At 55.5% G+C, this 14,152-nt stretch overlaps 1 protein-coding gene across 7 annotated transcripts in view; it reads right to left on the reverse strand.

The window, feature by feature from the left end:
* ATP2B3 (ATPase plasma membrane Ca2+ transporting 3) overlaps window positions 1–14,152 on the reverse strand; it is a 68,794-nt gene that overhangs the window by 7,880 nt on the left and 46,762 nt on the right. For 2 of the 7 annotated variants that reach the window (XM_081043743.1, XM_081043742.1), the window contains 3 exons: window positions 13,308–13,415; window positions 11,440–11,622; window positions 5,921–6,007 (listed from right to left, as the gene is read on the reverse strand). In XM_081043743.1, the coding sequence (XP_080899869.1) occupies window positions 5,921–6,007; window positions 11,440–11,622; window positions 13,308–13,415 (378 nt within the window). Of the gene's footprint in view, window positions 1–5,853; window positions 6,008–6,337; window positions 6,405–11,439; window positions 11,623–13,307; window positions 13,416–14,152 lie in introns of those variants that run through there. The other 5 variants (XM_081043746.1, XM_081043747.1, XM_081043745.1 and 2 more) reach the window with 3 other exon arrangements.

Raw genomic sequence — 14,152 nt, forward strand, 5'->3', positions numbered from 1 at the left:
CTTCCACCAGATCGGCCCATGCTGGCCTTTTCTCCTTATTTGGAACTCAGCTCACATATCCAGCCTCAGAGAGGCTGTCCGGACAACCTTTATCCAAAATAATACTCCTTAACATTTCTCTTGCTCCGCTTTCTTTTCAGAGGCTGGTGACCATCTGCCCTCAGTGTAAGCTTGCTTCTCTGCTCGTGTTTGCTGCCTGCCCCCTGCCTCTTCATGGAAGCCTTGGCCTGCCTTCACATCAACCGTAACTCCATTAGTGGGGACAGGGAGGTGACGCTCCAGACTCACACCACCACCCCAGGCACACCAAGCTGAAGCAAAAGGATGCTTGTGTCAGACTCTGCAATGTGACCCTGCTACTGCTGGATGGTTAGGGCTCAAGCAGAGGGGGGTGAAGGTCACGGCTGAGAGTGGATGTGCCCCTCTTTGCTTTTGACCTTCAATTCCTTGAGTTTGCAATGCAGGTGGTAGTGAGGGTGGAGAAGGGGTGTGAAAGCAGGGAGGCAAGCCAAGGACTGAGGGAACACCCACCCCATTAAAGGAATGCAAAAAGGAGATGGAAAGAAAAGAAGAGAAAAAAAAAAGGCAAAGGCTCCTAAATAAGGAGGACGACAGTACAACAGAAACTGTATCTGACACTTTCTGGTCTTTCGCCCCCTGTACTGTGGGACGAGCAGGCTCTGGGGTTTGTCATGCTCTCCACCCTCCGTCTGTCTTTGAGGCTCACAGAGCTCAGAATTCTTCTGTCCGATTCCTGCCCTGCCCTTCCGCTGCTCCCTGAAAGTGCCCCCATCTCACCACTTGATGAACATGCCTGTCTCTGTACCAACCACTAATCCAGAACCTTCTGTGAGAGGAAGGGACCTGTCACCTCCCCTGGCATCCGGGCTTTGCATTTAGAGCACATTCTAGACGCAGCAGCCAGGGAGAGCCATGGGAACTGTGTACCAGGAACTTTGGGGTTCCCAAATACCAAACCGTCCCATAGGCATGAAGGTGAATCACGACTCAAAAGCGACACAAGACGTGTGGGATGACATGCCCACAATCCAAGGGGCAGCAAGGGGAAGGCTCCCTTTCCTCACCATGGGATTAAGAAATGTGAAAATGCAAACTTCAGAGCTGGCCCTTTCACTGAGGGATTGAACCCAAATCAAATTAAAGAGACAGCTTTGTGTATGTTGGCAAGCCAAAACTCTAATGGCTGGTGATTTCTGTGCAGATTGCCTCCTATCCTGTGTACAGGCATGCGTGCCCAGGACCGGGAGAGCCCAGACTCATGCTGCTGACGTCAACAGGACGTCGCACTGAGCTGACCAAGGCATAACGAGTCCCAGGCTTTTCAGGGTGTCGGCCTTGCCTCTCCTCCTGGCCGTGTTCAGTTGCAAGGCCTTAAATAAGTCTCCTGAGCTCCCTGGGCCTTGGCTCCCAGCCCTGGGAGTAGGCCTGCAAGTGCCTACTGGTGAGGGTTTGGAGCAGGGGTTCTGGGTTCTGCCCTAGGCTGAGCTTGCATGTGCTTTAGAAATTGCCTGGAAGGCCCTTTCCTGTGGTAGGGTCCGTGATTGCAGGAAGGCTCAGTCAGGCCAGGGCTGATAACTGTTTCTAGTGTGGACACAGTGTGCACAACGTGAAATAGACGAGCAAAAAAATGGAAGTACACTATTCCCAGAAACCCAAGTGGGAGACTTGGCTCTAAATCAATGAATTTCCTGAGAAAGGAGCAAACAAGGCTGCTTTCACTTTACAGGGCTCCTTCCTCCATGGCAGTGCCTTAAGGACGGGAGTTGCTACCTTGGGAGTGAGGGATGAGCATGTCCCCTGCCCCACCCCCACTAGTCTCCAGAGGGACGTGTCTAAGGAAATCGTAGGGGCTCACCTGGCCTGGTTGTGCCAAGTTGGACAGAAGTTTTTCATGTTGCAAACGCCAATTGAAGTAAAGCAACTGCTGTGATCTGGTTCTTGCATGGTTAATCAGAACCAAACAGCCCTGAGGGAGCCCTTCTGGCCACATCTGACCAAACTCACCGCCGGCCAATGCCCCTTTTGCCGGGCTGGGTCAGAGCCCTCTCGTGAACCACTGGTACAGTAAACGTTCGAGTATAGAGGCCCAGTGTTGCTGCAGGAAGTGTCAGGCTGGGCTCAGCTGCCTGTTGAAATGGGAGGGCCATCAGGGCAAGCCGGTGGGGAAAGGCTTTGGATGTGTTGCTTAGGAAGGGCTGGGATGTGTCTGTGTGTCTCCACTCAAACTTGGAGGCTGCTCATCTCCGGCCCAGCTGGGGGGTGTGATTGGGGGAGGGGTGGGGGCAACTCACATATGAAGAGGGGATAGGATTTTGCACCCCCTTGGTTTCGCAAAGACCGAAAATGGTTATTAAAGAATGCTCTTTCCTGAGCTACTCCGATGGGCTGGCTGGCCTCAAGGCCATGGCTGTGGTCCCATGAAATGAGGTGGCGGCCATGAAAGGGAAGGCACTACACCCTGGATTGAGAATGAAATGGCCGTGACGGGGAGTGGCCAGCAGGCCAGGCAGGGGGGAGAAATGGCTGAGTGAGTGAGGAGAAGGCACTCAAGGTCATCCTTCAGCTAGGAGGTCATTGTGTGCGATCGAGGGAGTGGGGACCGTGTTGGTACTCCTGAATCCCGAAGTGGCAAAGATGCATGTGGGTGTGGGATGCCTGGGGAGGGGTCAGAGTTCGGCTACAGAGAGTGGGCAGGCGTGGATGTGAAACCACGGCCTCTCTTGCTCCTCCTGGTCACTCCTCTAGGGGCTGCTCCTCTCTCTCTGGCTCCGAGGACAGTCTATGAACACTTCTGGCCTTGATGCTGCAAGCTGGGGCCTGCCCTGGTGAGCGAGGTCACCTATTGCTCTGGCCCTCAGGCTCCTTCCTGTCCATACCCTGCAGTGGGGCCTTCCATCTGAGAGCCTGAGGTTCTCACTGGAATTGATCTTTGCCCGGTGGCCCTGGTATGCTGGAGGGACTTGCCCCAGCATGCGGGATAAGGAGCGGAATGGTTGAGAGGTGGGCGAGGAGGACAGGAATGTTCCCGTAAGAGCTGGGATTTTCCTTAGGAAACCTTATGACCTGTGACCACTGTACCTCTTACAATACTGCCTCTGAGCTAGGATGGGAGCTCTGTCATGGCCGGATTTCTGCCTTCCTTCTGGCAAGTTCCAAGAGAAAGTGAGAGCCTGGAGTTAGCTCACTAGCCTCCCACTCTGCTAGGCCTTCCCCTGATGAGGGTGCTGGGCTTGGTGATTTCTTGGGGTCCTCGCAGCTTGGAATGGGGGCCAGTTCAGAGTTCCAAACCAATCTGCCACACGATGATGATGGCAGCAAGCAGTTTGGTTGGTGGCTTCCAGAAGCAGGTATGTCCCCCGGTGTTGCCCAATCCTCCAACCAGCATTTTTTTCCACAGAGGAGTTCCTTCTGAGGTGCTGCCACTCAACTGGGATGAGCCTTTTAGGCTGGCCCTTGTGAGTCAGGACATTGGCACCCCCTTGCTGCCATACCAGTGCCCTCCTCAGACAGAAGGTGCTCAGTTATTACCCGGACCCTGCCACCTGCTTCTCACCCAGCAGCCTGTGATGTGGAAGGGACAGCGGCCCTTCTTCTGGCCAGGCACTAGTTAGGACCCCCTGGAGTGGCTCATGACCAGTGGGAGGGGTGGCACTGCTGGAAGTGGGAAGGTGGGGAAAATGGGGAGCAGATGGCTGCTGAAGGAAGGAAGATGCTAGGAGCTGAGGAAGAGAGGAGAGAGAGAAGCTGCCCCCAGGGAGAAAGGCGAGGAATTCGGAGGGAGCCAAGAGCCAGCACGCCTAACCAGGAGAACAGAGGGCATGCCTGGGTTGGCCCTGGAGTGGAACAAGACCAGAGTTAGGGAGAAGGCCTGAGGGGTATCTGGAGTGGGGTTCGTGTAGGCTGCCTTCTTCTCAAGGCAATAGACAGGCAGATGGACAGATAGGAAGTGCAGAGAGAGATGGCAAAGGAACATGTAGAGGAAGTCAAGGAGGGAGCGACAGGAGCACGTATGCCTCTCACGCAGACCCACAACCCCTCTTGTCCCTTTGTTCCCAGGAAGGAAGGTACTGCTGCCCAGCCGGACCAAGGCGGAGGTGCACCTGGGCGGCTGTGCACCATTTCTGTCCCTAACCGACTGTGGCCGAACGTCCTGTAGACCTCTCTGGTGGAGTGGTGGCAAGGCTGGAGCTTTCCAGCCCACCTGTGACATGTGTCAGCCAATAGTTGTGACCTGGAACGGTGGCCCAGTGAGTGTGCAGGGAGATGGAGTTGTGTGTGGCATGTGCTTTGGAGAAGGGGTGTGTGCGCTGTTTCTGAAGGGGAAAAGGTGGCTCGGCAGGAACCGGTGCAGGTCACATCCCTTCCTTAAAGGGCAGAGTGGCCTGAAATGACAGCTTAAGCAAGAGGAAGGATGCCCCCCACTGGGGACCTCTCACCAGTTCCTAAAAAAAAAAAAAAAAAAGAAAAGAAAAAAAGAAAAGAAAAGCAAAAAGGACAAGACAAGACAAAAGAAGAAAGGAAAAGAGAAGAAATCAAGTAAAAGAAAGTCCCAGGGTCTGGTAGGGGAAACACCGTTATTAACGACTCCCGTCTGTGGGGGAAGTGATGTGTTCACGGAGGTGAGAGCTGCCAGGTCTCACTGGAAGGAAAGGAAAAAGGTAGTAGCATCGAACCATCCCGGCAGGGGCTCTGGGCTCATACTCGAAGGTTTACTGTTTGGTTCTTGAAATCTCGAGTTTGTTACCAGAAGCAGGTTGTCCTGGGTGAGAGCAGGAGGCCCACACCATTCCCTGGGCTGGTGGGTTCCATGGTCTAGTGTCTTGCCTTTTGTCTTTGTGAAAAGATGTGAGCAATTATGGAAGTTTCTACCTGTTTAGGACAGCCCCTGGGTTCTCTTTAGAATGTGGCCAACATGGCAGGAACTTTTCATGGGAACATACAGAAGGGAATTGATTTCTCCCAGCTTCTCAGAGAAAGGAGGAGAGAGGGTGGACGAGATTGGGTTAAGACCTTCCAATGCCAAGGCCTGTTTGGAAAGAGTGAAGGTGCTTTGGGAACGAATGGAAATGTAGCAGAGTGTAGGCTCGGGGTGTGAGTAGGGCTCCAGCTCGCGAGACACCTCGAACACCTCTAAGGCCCGGAGGCTCAGGTCAAGGGCTTATGGGGCAGGTAGCATCTGAGCAGGAGCAGCTGTCCACCACCGAGCCCACCTGGGGACACGTGACAGCGGCCTCCTGAAGCTCACATCATCTCTCCTGCCTTTGGAAACCGCCTCAAGGACAGTTCTGGATGCCGTCACTTACTTCCCAAGTAGGTGGGCTGGATTCTCCCACTGCAAATGATGCCGAAAAGGCACTAGCCTTCCCCTCCAGCCCTCGAAAATGGCCCTGAGTCCGCGTGCCTCCCTTTCACTGCCCCACCAAACACCAACCGAGGCCCCGCCCTGACACTAGACACCACCAGAAGCAGCCCAAGTTCATGAAGAACCGTTGGCAAACGCAGACAAGTTCAATGAAAGAAAACGAATGACAGAAGGAGCACTAAATGAAAACCAAAAAAAAAAAAAAAGAAAAAAAAAAGAAAAACAAAACCAAACAAAGAAAAGGACAGAAGGTCCAGCAGTGCCATGGATTCAGTACATTTCATAAGAGAATATGGCTTTGGAGAGGCACACCATCTGGGCGGGAAGGACTGGACAGGGCCATAAAGAAAGAACGGGAAAGCCACGGTGAGCGGAGGATGCAAGACTGGAAAAAAGAGAAGGAAGAGTTGGGGAGGCTTTTTCTCCCCCAGAGATGCCATTTATGAGAGAAAAGGGGACTCAAGACTCACTCCCAGCGGCACTGGTGGGATTGGCAGCAGAGAGAATTACGTGAGTAGGGGTAGAAAGATTGGTTACGTCATGGAGCTGGCTGAGGACCGAAGACCGCCGGCGCATGGCACCCTGAAATGAACCGCTTCTCTTGAAGGTACTCACTACCTCCATCTGTGGGAGAGAAAATGAGATAAAGTTTGGCTTGCACTGTTGTCCCGGCTACCGCACGGGGGTGGGGCTGGGCAAAGATAGAGGCCACACTTAGCACCCATCTTGATAGCAAAGTCTCATCTAGGTCGCCCCACTCCCTGGGAGCTGACGGTGCTTCTGACAGGGCCGTGGCCATGGCCCAGCCTGGCCTCCGTGTCATCCACCAAGAGAGGGTTTGCTGAGCAAATGGTTAGCACTCAGGGCAGGCGGTTAACAACCAGGCACACTGCAAACATTTAGAGTCATTTGCATTCATTGTATGCTCATGGCAAGCCACTCGTCAACAAATACCTGTATCTGGCAACACTTTGTTATCCTAGGTCAGTGGCTTTCAACCTTTTTTTCCGCCCCAACACACCTGAGGGATATGACATGCTCCTATTAGAAATGAGGCTCCCTGGGGTAGGGCTCCTTGATGGCACTGCATGGCTGCAGGGGCCCTTCCCTGGGCGTATCCTTCATTTACACTGTACCACATGCTGCCAGCCTGTCCTGCCTCGCTGGGAGGTGTGGCCATCACTCTCCTTATGTGGCTCATCCCAGTGGTCCAGGGGCACCCAGGGAACACTTCAGTGGAAGAATGGATTTAAAAAGAGAGGGAGGGGGTACAGGCATGGCAGAAGGGAGAGCAGGGAGCCTGGGCTCTGGGGAGCAGATATGACTTTTGCTTTGTCCCCCACCCTTTAAGTTTCCTAGGAGTCAAAAGGGAAATGGGTCTTCGGGAAATGAGAACCATGTGGGTAAATTCACTGGGAGTCACAGTTTTTGGACTTCCTGACTCTACCATGGACGGGCCTGGGGACCTAGGGGTGGATCAGCCCCAGGCGTTGGGTCCCAAGGAACCGCAACTCAGTGGCCACAGTGAATATCCCACCATTGTGAGACCACATGCCTAGATTCTGGGAGGCCAGCCTGGTGTGGCACACTTTTGGCCACCTCGTTGGGAATGCCCTCAATGTGTGGGGGTAGAATCTTTGGCCTTAGAAGGTAGATCTGATTTCTGGAAAGTGCTCTGTAGTTCATTGGATGATGTGAGCAGCAAAGCAAGTATGCATTTCTGGAGCCTAGGGCGCACTGGTTACCTGTGTTGGGCCCAAAGCAAGGAGCCCTGCCCCAGCCCCAAGCCTGTAGTGGCTACAAGGTGGCCACCAGGTTCAGAGGGGTGTCTGACACAGGGCCAGGCTTCTGGGAAGAAGGCAGCTTCAGTGCCTCTAACCCAACCAAAATGAATATGACCGTCATTTCAACCTTTGGACGTGGTGCAGAAAAGACTTATTGTCGTGTACTGGGCCACTGAGACCCCCTCTTACCCAGCATACCCCACTTGTGAGCAGGGGAACTTCACAGCAAGGACTGAGACCTGTGAGTAAGGCATACTGAGCCACCACGGGGGGCTGGCACAGTGCTGAGTGTGCCTCAAGGCACCGAAGAAAGATGACGCATGCCATGATGTCGCCGTCTCTTTAGGGGGTGTCTCCTCTCTAGATTGGGCGGATGTTTCTAAAACTATGGAGAAAGGTCTGTTTCAACAGGGGACTCTTACTGCATCAAAGGTGATGAGGGAAGGGAAAGATGCCTTTCCTGCCTCTGATTTGCCCTCTCCACATGGTGGCCTGATGGGACGATGGTATCAGTCAAAATACTGCAAAATTGTCACCCAACCCCCACTCCTGGAAGCCCAGTCTCTGCTGAAGCCTCTCATGTTTTATAATGGAATGTGAAATAGATGGCGTCATGAGCGCTTCGAAAAGCTCAATTTTCTGGGTTTCAAGGACTCTCTTTTATTGTGGAATGATATCCTAACCGTGTGTTGCGTTCATATGTTAGTATGGAATGATGGTGAGAGCAGGTAGCAGGTTAGAAATGCCTTCTCTTAACAATGTACAAAGTCGTGCTGGCTTCTGAAGTCTGGGGAGCAATTCTGTGGTTTGCAAAATCCAGAAATCTATCTAGGGTCAACTACCTAGAGAATGTTTTTCTTGGCTTAGGGTGCACATACAACGTGGTGTGAGGGGGAGGCTTTGTTTCTGTTTTTCAAGCAGGTATTTTGAATAAAAAATAACACACACTGTTAAAAGGTGAGTGCAAGCAACCAACTGGTTCAGCATTGTTGAGAAGCATGGTGCATTTGGAGTGACAAAGTCAAGATCTCCTGGACAAATGATTGGCTGTATGGAGGGTACATGGAGTGCACTAGGCAGTCAGGGGATGGAGCCTTGGGCCCCAGCTGGCCCACACCCTCACTAGGTGACCCTTCTCTCTGGACCCCATTTACTCGTGTGTAAAGCAGGGATCTGACCAGCCAGTGTCTACACAGACACACAGTCGGAACAGCCTGGAGCTCCATGGATGTCCCGGAACTCCAAGACTCCGACTGCAGGGACCTGCTCTAGTAGTCAGGGAGCAGTGGCAGGCCCAAGAGCCCACAGGCACACAGAAGACACAGACACATAGATGGCCGGGGCACCACTGACCTCCCCCCAGACAGCTCAGATCGGGGCAGGGCTGCTGTCTCAGCGGCTAGAAAAGCTAGGCTCACCATCTTAGGAGAATGGATGGAGGCGCTGCAATTCCCCCCACCCTCGTCAAGGCTCAAGTTGGCTTCAGGCTCTGCATGACAGACAGACAAGAGCCTGTCGGGGCCAGGATAGCTGAATGGCCAGAAGGCAATGGGAGACCTGGACATCTGGCTACAAAGGCTACTCCTGTTCTTCTATAGGGCGCTCGGTGTTCTTTCAGATCTAAGACATTTTTCCCTGGCCACGCTGGCTTAGGTGCTCAGAACGCCAAGAGGAATGGGCCAGAGACCGGGCCTCCTGCCTCTCCACTGCAGAAGTCCCTTGGACCCTTGGGGAGTTCCTTAAACATGGAGTTCTTTGGTGTCACCTCCCCCAGCCCTACAGGATCCCGAGTTCTGCAGAGTGGCCCTGGACTCAGCAGTTTTGGAAAGTTCCCTGGGGCGTTAAGCTCCTCACAGATTGCAGCGCCCTGGGCTGGGCGCACGGACGGCTGGCCATGGGGAGAAATAAGTGCCATAACTGTGTGTGCTATGGTCTGTGAGGGCTGAGGGTCCATGGTGGTGGAAGGGAGTGGACTCTGAGAAGGCTTCACAGCAAGAGTTGGGGAGGCCTGGAGCCCAGACAGCGGCCAGCATGAGGCACAGTGACGCGGGTGAGCAGGGCACACGTCTAGAGAGGCAGCGGAGGTTACAGGGGTCCAGGGTGTGTAAAGTGATGCCAAGAGGCAGGGGTTTGAAGGCTATGGTCTGGACCCTGGACTTCACCCTAAGGACAGGGAGACAGGCTATACAAGCAACGGTGCAGAGAGTGGTGCTGGAAGCGTCGAGCTGAACAAAGGCTGGCAGAGTGGGCATGAGGCTGGGAGTTCACGGCCAGAGTTGAGGCTGGGGTCTGGGGAAGAGAGGAGGGGAGGGGTCCCTTGAGGCCGAGTCCCATGAGCTCCCCGGGGGTTGTGCAGGAGCAGCTGGTGAGCCGTGTGCCCTGGGTGGTGTAGGTGTGGGCTGCCAAGGGAGGGCACTTTGGGTGCATTGCATGGAAGAGTCTGGGACAAGCCTATGGTGATGTGTGACAGGCTGAGGTAGACACCGGGGAGAGGTACGGTCTCAGGTCCTGCCCCAGGCTGAGGGGCCCACAGCAGGAAATTGCCTAAACAGACTCTGGAGAAGGACCAGGGCAGGTACCTAGTGGTGTCCTTCCCTCCACTGGAACCCCCAGGAAGAGAAGCAAGTGGAGCTAGGTCAGGGGCAGTGGGGCTGAGGGTCCTGGACTGGAGGTGGGGCAGTAGGAAGCATAGGAGGGGCAGGGAGTGACAGGTGTCACTGAGTGGCCATGTTGAGAGGAGGCTGGGGGGAGCAGGGGGCCAGCAGGGAACTTCAGTCTAGGGAGAGGCTGGTGGCTGGGCCAAGAGGACAGGGCATGGGGTGGCTGGATTGGGAATGTGCATTAGAGGAGGCAGAGCCAAGCCAAGGAACAATGTTGATGCAGCCGTTGTTCAGAGAGACAGGAAGAGGATGTGGGATGGCCCTGCGGCTTTTGAGCCATTGGTCAGGAGCTGGGGGTTTGGAGGACGTGGGCTCGGGGCGGCAGGGGCTGTGGTCTGGGCCCGCTATGGGTCCTGTGGGGCATCTTGGTGTGGGTGTGGCAGTCCGGGCGAAGGAGGAGGTGGTGGGTGAGGAGAATTAGGAACTGGCCAAGAAGAGACGAGCGTCTCCAAGGCCTAGTGGGGCAGGTGTGCAGGGGCTAAAGGAGAAGCTGATGGAAGTGGGCTGCAGGTGACCCTATGGGGCGGAGGGCTGAGGGTCAGGCAGAATCCCTCACAGCTGGGGCAGCTCTCACCCGCTCCTCCTTCCTTCCCTACTAGGTCCGGCGCCCCCAGGTCTGTGGGATTTTCAACATGTGAGGGCCACAGCAGGGTGGACCGATGTCTCAGTGGGAGGTAGGGGTGCCAGGCAAGCGAGGACGAGGAGCAGAGAGCGAGGTGGAGAGAGGACAGCAAGCCGCCAGGGAGAGCAGGGCTGATGGCACTTCCAGAAGGGCGCTGGGAAGAAGCCTCCAAACAGGAAGGAAGGAGGGACAGCCTGACCCCAGGAGCCAGGAGGACGCCTTGCAGACATTGGCGAGAACCTCTGGGACGCTGAGGGCAGAGGCTAGGCTGTGATGGGATCACAAGTGAGTGTGTGGGAAAAACATGGAGAGACAGCAAGTATGGAACATTCTGGCAAGAAGGCTAGCCAGGAATAGTTGGGGACAGACAGCAGGGCTGGCTCTGGCAAGCAAGCTGTTGTGAAGTCTTGGCAAGTGCCTACGGCTGGGCGGTCATCATGGCTGCGTGACTTTATACAGGATTGCAGCACTGACATTTGGAGAGTGGGGTGAACAGAAAGGACCAACTCGGTGGCCAGAGTCCACTTCCCAAATGATGTCTTTCCACAGAACACACAACATAACCCAATGAACGGTGAGCTCGCTAAGGGCACTCGAAATACATATCTAGCTCATCCCCAGAATATCACTTTTCTGTGACCTGGGGCAGTTCCCACCAAATAAGCCGAGGCCCAGCATCCCCTCAGATCCCCCAGAGAGACAGCCACGGGCCACGGCACACACCTGTAGCTGACATCTGTTCCCACCATGGGGAGGACCACCTGGGCTCTAAGGGGGGCGTCGGGGACAGGCCACCTGGGTGCCATAACTGCCAGCAGGCACGACTGGGGATAGCATAGGGACACCAGTAACTGCCTGTGCGATGGTGGCCGCAAGAACCAAGGGTCATCCTGTCAGTCTCGGGCTCACCTCACCCACTTGTGCCTCTTGCTTGCTTGCCACCCTCTCGAAGCAGGAAAGGCCGAGCAGCCGAGTGGCGTGGCAGCTTACCTGTGTCTGGATCCGGTTGAGGCCCCGGAACCAGAGGATCTGGCCTCTGCGGAGCTCCCGCTCAGCGTGGTCAATCTCTTCCTCCCCCTCGGCCAGCTCCTCATCGGTCATCTCATCCTTCCCAGGCCCATGCCCTGCTTCCTTCAGGCACTTGAGCTGGCTGGTGGGGATGGTGGCGATGACCTGGAGGGCCAGAGATGAGGGACGGCAGGCAGGAGTGCCATCAGAGTAGGACTGGGCCTTTCAGGGCAGGAGCTCTGCTGGGGCCCGGCAGGGATCCAGACTGCTCACCTCCCTCTGACACTGGCGAAGGCTGGCGTCTGTGTCTCTCCCCTACCCCCACCCCAGGACTGGACAGCCCTTCCTTGTCCCTGAGGCTGCATGCCTGGGCCATCTTTGGTGCCAAATTCCACCCTCCAGAGGGAGAGCCAGACTTTTTCCTCTGGAGGGCATTGTTTTCCATGTTTAATCAAAGAGAGCAGATCCAGAGCAGTCCCTGAGGAACTGGGCATGCAGGATTGCCCAGAGAGGGGGCAGTGAGGTGGCTGGAGCCCAGGGCCCTGGGCCTGCAGCACCCCAGCGTGCGTGACTGTGGCTCCTCCTTCCTTGTCTCCCAGCCAGCCAGAGGGCCAGAGGAGCAGCTGGTGCAAGCTTCCCACAGAGTGTGCGCACTAAGGGATTTGCCTTACCGGAAGGAGCTCTCGCCTTGGCCCCCCGTTCCTAGGAAGGGACCTCTAGGCCCCTGGCACATCCTGCCCAATGAGAAGCTCTTGGTTTACCTGGGCCGAGGGCCTTGCCAGGTAGTCTATGCTGACACAGGGCTTTCTGGTGGGGGCGTGGGCTGCATATAGAGCTTGCCCTCCAGGGGCCAGAGACTGATGACTAGGGTCAGCCATGGAGGCACTCCAGGCCCACAGGAAGGACCCCAGGAAAGTCCCTGGACACCACCGCTCAGAGGAGCTTCTGTGGTGGCAACACTCCGTGTGTGTTGTCAAACACCGTTGCTGGGGACATTGTGCTGTCCTCAGGACGCCACGGGCAGAGGACCTGGGAGCTCTCGCCTGGTGTGTCCTGGACTCACCCTGAGTACTTTTGATCTTGGATTTCCAGCCTCTAGAGCTATGAGAGAATAACTTCTGCTGCTTAAGCTGCCCACGCTGTGGCATTCGTTGTGGTGGGCTGAGGCAAGCAAGATGCAGGACAAAGTGGATTCTGCACTCAGCATCCTACGCCAGTGTTCCAGAACTCTGCAGAAATGCTTTCAGAAGCCTGGGCTGCCCCCACCCCTTCTCCCGCCGGCTCTGAGCAGCCCTAACACCCCACGTGTCTCCCTGACTTAATCCTCAGGTGCGGTGAAGTCCCCTCTGCAGCCCACAGAACTTAAGGTGTCAGAGTGTCACTTTCTATCAGCTCTAAATATTTCCTCATTTCCCTCAAGATCTTCTTTTTGCCCCTTGGAGGATTTAGCAGGGTGTGGTTTATTTTCAAATATGTGGGGATTTTCCAAGGCACCCAGTTTTGAGGGATGATTTTTGGGTCCTATCATGGAAAGGGGAGTGATGGGTGGTTTTGCCAAGGCCCTGTGACATCCCAGCCATGGCCCTTTGCCTTCTTTCTGCTGACACTGGTGCTTGTGGCCTTGCACAGGGGTGGTGGCATGTCCCAGGTCTGAGCCCTGCTGTGTGACACCGCCCACCTGAACGTGTAGCATGCTTTCCCAGGTGCAGGCTCTGAGGCTCCAGAGCAGGGAGCCAGGGCAGGGGTTCTGGGGCCACCCACGATCACCTGGCCTGTGCTTGTCACTGGTGCTGTTGCAGAGTAGACGGGAAGGGGGCAGGACTGGGAGAGCTGACAGGGCAGACACTCACCTGTCCCCAGACCAGCTCCCCAACGCCAACAAACAGGCACCAGAGCCACTGCTCCGTGGACAGGGGGGAGCAGCTGAAGGGCTTTCCGCCAAACTGGACAATGACAATCTGCAGGAGAGGGACGAGAGGGAGGCAGGTGCAGCCAGCACAGCTAATGACGCCACTGTCCTCCTCTAGCAGTCGGAGCCCACCCTGCCCTGCAGGCTCGCTCCAGCACCCTGCTCAGAGACTCAGAGGGGCTGTTGGTTCCCCAGGCAGTTGGGCCTCTGGCTGGGGCTCAGCAGATTAGCCCCATTTCCAGCTTCTCTAAACTTGATGTTTTAACATCTATCCTGGACCTGCCTCGTTCTGGACACCCTGGTGACACGCCTGAGTCACGCTGCCTGGGCCTCCTGCTCCCTCATTGCCCCCTCCTTGAGAGAAAGCCTCTACCTAGCGGTGAGCTTTTGAAATATAGACCAACCACCTCCGCTACTGGGCTCTGACACTTCAGGCCACTGTGCCCTGCCCTAATTACCTGAGGCCAGGTTCCAGACAACCAGGGACAGCCCTCCATCCCAGCACCCTGAAATCACTCACACCGACGAGTCCTCACCTTATCGTTCCTTCCCCAGAAACTGCAGTACAGGCTCTTTCTTGCCCACCGTTCCCTGCTCTCCCTCTGCCTCCTGACCAACCCAGCTGTTTCCCCAGGTGGTCCCCCAAAGCGTGGCAGGCCCCCTCCTTTGAGAACTGTGAGGAACAACGTATTCTGGTCTGTGGGCCTCACTAGACTTTACATTTTCTATTAATATACCTGAGTTCAAATGCTCAGCCCCTCCCGGAGAGCCGACTGACCATCTGTC

This window comes from Rhinolophus hipposideros (genome assembly GCF_964194185.1).
Source record: "Rhinolophus hipposideros genome assembly, chromosome: X".
Classification (NCBI taxonomy): domain Eukaryota; kingdom Metazoa; phylum Chordata; class Mammalia; order Chiroptera; family Rhinolophidae; genus Rhinolophus; species Rhinolophus hipposideros.